This window comes from Pollachius pollachius (genome assembly GCF_949987615.1).
Source record: "Pollachius pollachius genome assembly, chromosome: 4".
Taxonomy (NCBI): domain Eukaryota; kingdom Metazoa; phylum Chordata; class Actinopteri; order Gadiformes; family Gadidae; genus Pollachius; species Pollachius pollachius.
This window is the reverse complement of record NC_136937.1, coordinates 3,878,993-3,886,447: the sequence shown is the minus strand read 5'-3', so window position 1 is coordinate 3,886,447 and position 7,455 is coordinate 3,878,993. Positions and strand designations below refer to the sequence as shown.

General features: G+C 45.7%; 1 protein-coding gene across 1 annotated transcript in view; it reads left to right on the top strand.

Annotated features, from left to right (window-relative positions):
• plxnc1 (plexin C1) overlaps positions 1–3,940 on the top strand; it is a 32,198-nt gene extending 28,258 nt beyond the window's left edge. The window contains exons 25-31 of the mRNA XM_079735370.1: positions 701–735; positions 1,263–1,358; positions 1,502–1,665; positions 2,221–2,368; positions 2,825–2,965; positions 3,057–3,131; positions 3,319–3,940. Coding sequence (XP_079591496.1) covers positions 701–735; positions 1,263–1,358; positions 1,502–1,665; positions 2,221–2,368; positions 2,825–2,965; positions 3,057–3,131; positions 3,319–3,423 — 764 coding nt within the window. The 3' untranslated portion in view covers positions 3,424–3,940. The remainder of the gene's footprint in view (positions 1–700; positions 736–1,262; positions 1,359–1,501; positions 1,666–2,220; positions 2,369–2,824; positions 2,966–3,056; positions 3,132–3,318) is intronic.
• The last annotated feature ends 3,515 nt before the right edge of the window (positions 3,941–7,455 follow it).

Below are 7,455 nucleotides of genomic sequence, written 5' to 3'. Positions count from 1 at the left end.
TGTGTGTGTGTACCTCTATCTGTATGTGTGTGTGTGTCTGTGTGTGTGTGTTTGTACATCATTCTGTGTGTGTGTGTGTGTGTGTGTGCGCGTACGTGTGTACATCTATCTGTGTGTATGTGTGTGTGTGAGTGTCTTTTATTTGGAGAAAGTATTGTGGTAGAAAATATCCGAGTTCTATCACTTCAACTAACTAAGAGAGCAAAAGAAATCGTGGGGTCCAGAGCAAGTATGACAAAAAATATTTATCGTTACAAAGGCAACAACAAAGCCGAGTAGTTTGCAAAGCACTGCCGGTCAACAGATCCCGGCCTCTTTTTTATCCTCACGTGCAAAGCTGTTTCTTGTTTGAGGTGTCCGACCCATGGCCACCCATGGCTGATCAGTCATACATTCCTTTCAACGAGTGGCCGGCAACACTAATCTTAACCCCAGGCTGAGGTCAGCACACATTGACCCCATAGCCTCCAGTGTCGTGTTAGCTTCTACCTCACGCTCTGACCCCAGACTTCCTGGCGCTGTGCAAAGTCCTAGATAAGAGTCCAGAGGCGTTTTTAGATGCTTTCTACCATTAGATATATAGGCCTAATAATAATCATGGTTTACCTTGGAATATAATCATTAATTTCTTCCAAAGTATCACATCGAACCGAACCTAACCTCTGTCTCTGTTGACCCCGCGTCTTTTCGGTTTCCCCAGATGATCAGGATTTCTCCGTCAAGTACTTTCATCTGGTAAGTAGCACAGTGCAGGGTCTGTCCAGGTCAATGACTTTGTGTGGGTAACATTAGAGCATAAGTTTAGCTGCCTGGTTCCTTGTTGGCTAACCTGGTCGGAGACTCTCTCTGTCACTCACTCACACTCTCTATCTGTCACTCACTCACACTCTCTCTCTGTCACTCACTCACTCACTCTCTCTCTGTCACTCACTCACACTCTATCTCTGTCACTCACTCATTCACTCACACTCTCTCTGTCACCCACTCACACTCTCTCTGTCACTCACTCACACTCTCTGTCACTCACTCACACTCTCTGTCACTCACTCACACTCTCTGTCACTCACTCACACTCTCTCTGTCACTCACTCACACTCTCTGTCACTCACTCACACTCTCTGTCACTCACTCACACTCTCTCTGTCACTCAACTCACCCACTCACACTCTCTCTCTGTCACTCACTCACTCACCAACTTCCCTGTCTATATCAACCACCCGACCGGGATGGCCCTTAAACCCTCTCTCTCTCCTCTCACACAGATCGATCCTGACGTGTGTGAAGACCAGGGCATGAACCCAGAGAGGAAGAAGTTGAAGCTGAAGGAAGTGCATCTCACCAAGCTGCTGTCCACCAAGGCATCCACCTCCTTACTAACTCACTATGTTACACGCCACTTCTGATAGCCTACACTTTTGATGAAAAACATCCAATCATGACTGTAGGACGATTGCTGATGCAGACTATCCTTGTTGAACATCGTGTCTCTCCCATCCCCCAGGTGGCGGTCCACTCCTACGTGGTGAACCTGTTTCGGGGGATCTGGGGCGTGGGCCCCGGCAAAGCCCCCCTCGCCATCAAACACTTCTTCGACTTCCTGGACGGCCAGGCGGCCAGAATGAAGATCACCGACCCGGAGGTCCTGCACATCTGGAAGACCAACAGGTGCGTGCTTCTCTCTCTCTCTCTCTCTCTCACTCACTCACTCACTCACTCACTCACTCTCTCTCTCTCTCACTCACTCACTCACTCACTCACTCACTCAACTCTACTTCTTTATCGGTTCGCTGGCAGTTGTGTAGACGGAAGTAACGAACCTAGGGGCGCATTCCAAAACTTTGGACTGTGTCTGCCATCCTATTCCTCCTTCGCTTATATTCCCAAGGAGACGCGCAGTGGTAGTTGTAGTTGAGCTGGAGGAAAGTTTAACCTCCGTGGCTCAGGAGGTAGAGCGGGTTGGCTGGTAACCGGAAGGATGCTAGTTCGATCCCTGGCTCCTCCTTGCTAAGTGTGGCTGACACCGCCGTCGGTGTGTGAATGTGTGCATGAATGTCAGGCAATATTGTAAAGTGCATGAGTGGCCACTGGTTCGAAAAGCACTAAACCACGACTATTGGAACGCAGCCCTAGAACGAGTACATTATTTTAAAAGCGATGCTTGACCCGGTAGAGGCGACCTTTTGAGCCTCATGTCTGCCTCCTGACCCCCCTCTCCCCCAGCCTGCCACTGCGCTTCTGGGTGAACATCCTGAAGAACCCCCAGTTTGTGTTCGACATGGACAAGTCGGACCACCTGGACGGCTGTCTCTCCGTCATCGCTCAGGCTTTCATGGACTCCTTCTCCCTGACGGACGCCAAGCTGGGCAAGGTGGGCTCTAGAGACCACAGCCTGTGGTCATGTTGCCTCAGCCGTGTAATGTGCAAAGGTCTATTTAGCAAGTAGTCAATTTTAAGTATCAGTCAGGCCAAATTGGTATTTGTTTTGTCTGTTTTGTAAGGGTTTTAATGGGCAGTATTCATACTTTGTACGTACCTTTGCAGTGTCACGTTAGATGCACACATCTGTCTTGCAACTGTTATTGGTCACGTTGTGTGCAAGGGGGGCATCGCCTCTTTTGCATAGTATTTTGTTATTAGATTCTTTAATATTGTCATATTTAACATCCACCAGTGCCCTGACCGAGACCAACATAGATGTCTGTTTTATAAGTGAGTGTGTTTAAACAGTTTGGATGTGTAACCTGGGGTGATGCTGAAACCTATCCCATGACCGAATCGGTTCAAATAAAGTTACAACCATTTATTTAAACTTCTTTTGTTTCAGCACGCGCCCACCAATAAGCTTCTGTATGCCAAAGATATCCCTCAGTTCAAAACGGAAGTGAAAGCTTACTACAAATGTGTCCGGGAACAGCAGCCGATCACCACAGCTGAATTCAAGGATTTCCTGCTAGAAGAGTCAAAGGTTCACTATTACAGCGTTTTTTTTTTTTTTATAAACGACCATATTTGGTGTTACCCCCGTACCAACACTAACTACGTTCCTGTTCAAACAGAAACACGACAACGAGTTCAACGAGGCGGCGGCTCTCCGAGAGCTCTACAAGTTCATTCATCAGTATTTCACGGAGGTAAGACAGTTTATTCAAATCATGGTGTGGATGCAGGCGAGGCCACACGCCAAACTGATCCCAATGCTACTCGTTTCGTTCTTCTTGTCTGTGGCTCACACATCCTGTAGCAGAAGCTTGGGTTCTTGCGGTTGTCATGGTTGCCTGTCTTAACCCTCTACCTGCGCTCACCTTCTTCTCCCAACAGATCGAGCAGAAGCTAGAGCACGACGGCGCCCCCTCTGGGCTTAAAGAGGAACTGAAGCAGGTCAAAAATCAGTTTGATGGCCTGAAAAGCTGCTCTTGGGACTGATAGAACGTAGGCAAAAGTGACTTTATTTGCATTTCTTCGTTATCGCAGTTACGCTCTTAAAAGACTTCCTGAATCAACAGTCAAATGAGATCTCAGAAGGGATGAGAAGAGGAGAAACAATGTTATTTATTGTTGAAATCTCTTGCAAATGGGACCGGTGACCACTGCTTTAGTTTGGACGCTCTCCTCTTGTAGGCCATGGTAAAATTCCAGCTATACCCGGTTTGTTTTATCCTTCTGCTAATAATTGTCCCAGGGACAATGTATGCTAACTTATAACTTATGGCACGTATTTTGTGGCATAAGCTAAAATGAGCTAAAATGCCGTAAACTGTACTTTTCTTAATTTTACCATTTTTTATGTGCTTATGAGCATTGTGCTAAATGCGAACATATGTATAGGTGTGTTGTACAAGACAATTATATGCGATGATGTTATGTAATTTTTTCTACATGAGTTGGTTATAAAAGTATTTTGCCTTTAAACAGATAAAAAAGCTTCTATTTTGAAAAGCTCTCTCCGGCCTGTAATCAATGCATTTATTAGCACAGCAATTCTAGGTACATATCCACAGCACACTGACTCCAGCCGATCCTGGAACAGGTTCTACCGCTCCCTACTGGAAGAATCGCCTCACGTAGGCTGTCAAGATAAAAAAAAACAACATTCAATACTAATCGATTTACGTACAATAGCTGAACGCTAGTGGACAAGACTCCCGCCGAAACCGGAGAGCGGGATAAAAAAACTTAAAATAAATACAATAACCGTCTTCGTCAACGTCTTTTGTAAGGATTATGGAGACAAATAACGGTAGGATTCTTAATAACATTGGAAAAAGCTGTGTAGCGGTTTTAATTATTATATACATATCAGTTATGACAAACTAAAGTTGTGCTTTGGTTGTATGTTAGAAAACGGTATTTAAATAGCTATAACGTTAACACCTGCTAACATCATACAAACTACTTTCAGCTAGTTAGCGGGTTTTTTAAACGTGGTAATTGATCTTCAACATATTTATTTATGATCGCCATTATGTCATTGTTACTGAAATAAGACTATAATTTAGAGATAACAGGAGTACAATCCTATAGAGTGGCGAAGTCACGCCCTTTCCGGTAGAGCCCATGGGACCTATGATTTTTTCTATCGAAAAAATATCTATCGATATTTTTTCAATCTCAAAGGTCCAATGGGCTCTACCGGAAGGGGCATGACTTCGCCACTAAGTTTTTGCCAGTCTCTCCTAAGAACGAATTTCGTGATTGACGTCGAAGTGCCAGTTAGTAGGACGTTACTCTTCGACGTCACTCGAAGCCGGTTTGTGTGTGTGGATGTGTGGGGCTCGGTGGCCTGTGGTGTAGCCTAGCACGAGTTACAATCAATAAATTGATATATATTCATGAGTCAATATAATTGTATTGATTGTAATCATATCTTGCTGGCAAAATATGAATTTGAGTTCTCTTACTGTTACATTGCATACTTTGTTGTAAAGTATAGTATATATCCTTATTCTGGCACAGCTGACTGCAATGCAGTCAATAATTAATGACTCTTCCATCCAAATATATAGTTGTCTTGTGCCTGGCCGCGGTGCCTGGCCGTGTGTGTGTGTGTGTGGGGGGGGGGGGGGGGGGGGGACAATTCTTACATTTTATCTGCTGCTGAGGGTCAAATGAAACCAAAGGTTGTCCGGAAATCCTAAAGATATACTTAACACATATGACCTTAACACATATGACCGTCAGCTTGAAGGACTGTTCTCGTCCATAGGCAGCAGGAGGGACCCTGACATCGTTTGGCGTCGTCCAGGTGTCCAGTTTGTTGATGGCATTCAAATCAAATCGACTATTTATATTCTTTCCAACGTAAAAGGCGAAGACAACGCTCCTAAAGTTCGTCTACTTTGGTTTGAGACCAAAAGGAGACAAACTGAAACGTTAAGCTCCCTGCGAGGTGCGACATTCGTCACCGGTGGAGAGAGTCTCGTTTCTTCGGTAATTCCCAGGGACCAACCGGTCCTCTGGGCAGGGATATTTACCGACCATGACGTCACTAACACGTAGCTCGCCGTATATGACGTCAGTCGGCCAACTGATGCACCGACCTACAGGGACCCAGAATTCAGCTACAAAGGAGAACATTTGGAAGGTGAACCTGCCATAGACGACAAAGCTAAATTGATTTACATGAAGGTCTTAAACAAAGTTAATCACTTGGAATTACAACTAAAGTTATATCAATTGAGTGTGTGTGTGTGTGCGTGTGTGTGTGCGTGTGCGTGCGTGCGTGCGTGCGTGCGGGTGTGAGTGCGTGCATGTCTGTTCGGGTGCATGGTCGTGTGTGAGGGTTTGGTTGCATGTGTTCAGTGTGTGTCTGTGTTGGCGCGCGTGCCTTGGCATGCATGTGTGTGTGTGTGTGTGTGTGTGTGTAACATGTAACCCCCCTCTTCCGAGACCTCCACTGGCTCCCTGTAATAGCTCGCATCAGATTCAAGATGATGGTACTGGCATACAAGGCAGTCGATGGAACTGCCCCTGCCTACCTCCAAGCATTAGTAAAGCCACACACCCCAGCTCGATCCCTCCGCTCAACTACCTCAGCTGGACGTCTGGTACCGCCATCGCTAAGAGCAAGCAAAGGTCGATCAGCAAAGTCACAACTTTTCTCTGTTTTGGGACCTCAGTGGTGGAACGAGCTCCCTACCAATGTCAGGACCGCAGAGTCGCTCACCAGCTTCCACAAAAGACTCAAAATTCACCTGTTCAGAGTTCATCTCGACTCTGCATAGAAACCAATGCACAGCCACCATTGAATGTTGTACGTCCTGGCACTTGTACATTGCACTTATTCAAGGTACTTAATTGTGTAGCATCTACAGTAGCTGCTATCGCTGCTTTACACAGGGAATGGGTTAGCCTAGCAATTGTAATACTTGCACTTGGTTCTATGAACGTCTTTACTGTACCGACAGCGATATATTGTTTCACTTCTTATGACAAATGTACTTATTGTAACAAATGCACTCATTGTAAGTCGCTTTGGACAAAAGCATCTGCTAAATGCCCTAAATGTAAATGTAAATGTAATGAACAGTATTTGTGCACCTGTAACAAAGGATGGGTCAACTCATAGCCCCTATTTTGTGTTTAGGGTTAGGGTTAGGAAAAATAATTACGACTTCAAATTTACTGTTACTCATTTGTGACTTTTGTGTACGCATGCAAAATCTGCAGTTACATGTGCTAAAGACTTTTTCTACAATAATACCTTCATAAACATCTGATTTAAATCAATACGACAAGAACGCATGGATCGAAAGAGCGCTTGTTGTAGTACATCTTCGGAAAATTGCAGTTTCACGCCAGAGACGTTAGAGGTCAGCAATACTCGCCGTCACACGATGACGTTGGTTAGGAAAAGTGGAATCGAATTCATTTTAAGGCGCGTTCATGGTCCTGGTAATAATGAGAAGGCTCGCCGGTGACGACGCTCTCGCTTACGCGTGTTTCCGACCGCGACCGTTCATGTGCACTGCGTTGGGAATCTAAAAGTTCTTCACAGCGGGTGAAGAACTGTCTCCCGCCTGAGCCCCGCTGCCGGGCGCCGGAGCACCACCGCGGTGGGGCTCCGGCGCCCGGCAGCGGGGCTCAGGCGGGAGACAATCGCGGGCAACAATCCCGTTCTCCTCCATGTTGCGGTTCAATCTGAACTTCAGGGAGTCAAAGCCAAACGTACTTTCCCACAATTCCTGCTCAACCACGGCCGAGATAACCCCCACTACGAGTCTCGTTGTCTCAGAGGTGAGGCTAAAAGCAATTGTCAGGCCAAGTCTCGACAATAGAATCCAATTCTATTAAATTCTAATGATTTGGTTGTTTGCTCATGAAAATAAGATAAACCCCATTTCTTTTGGGCTCAGACAAATAGACAGATCCCATTCAACAACTGATACACATACACACACACACACTTACTGATGACTTTAACCTCATAAGGCCCGTATGTTGCATAATGTTTCTCCA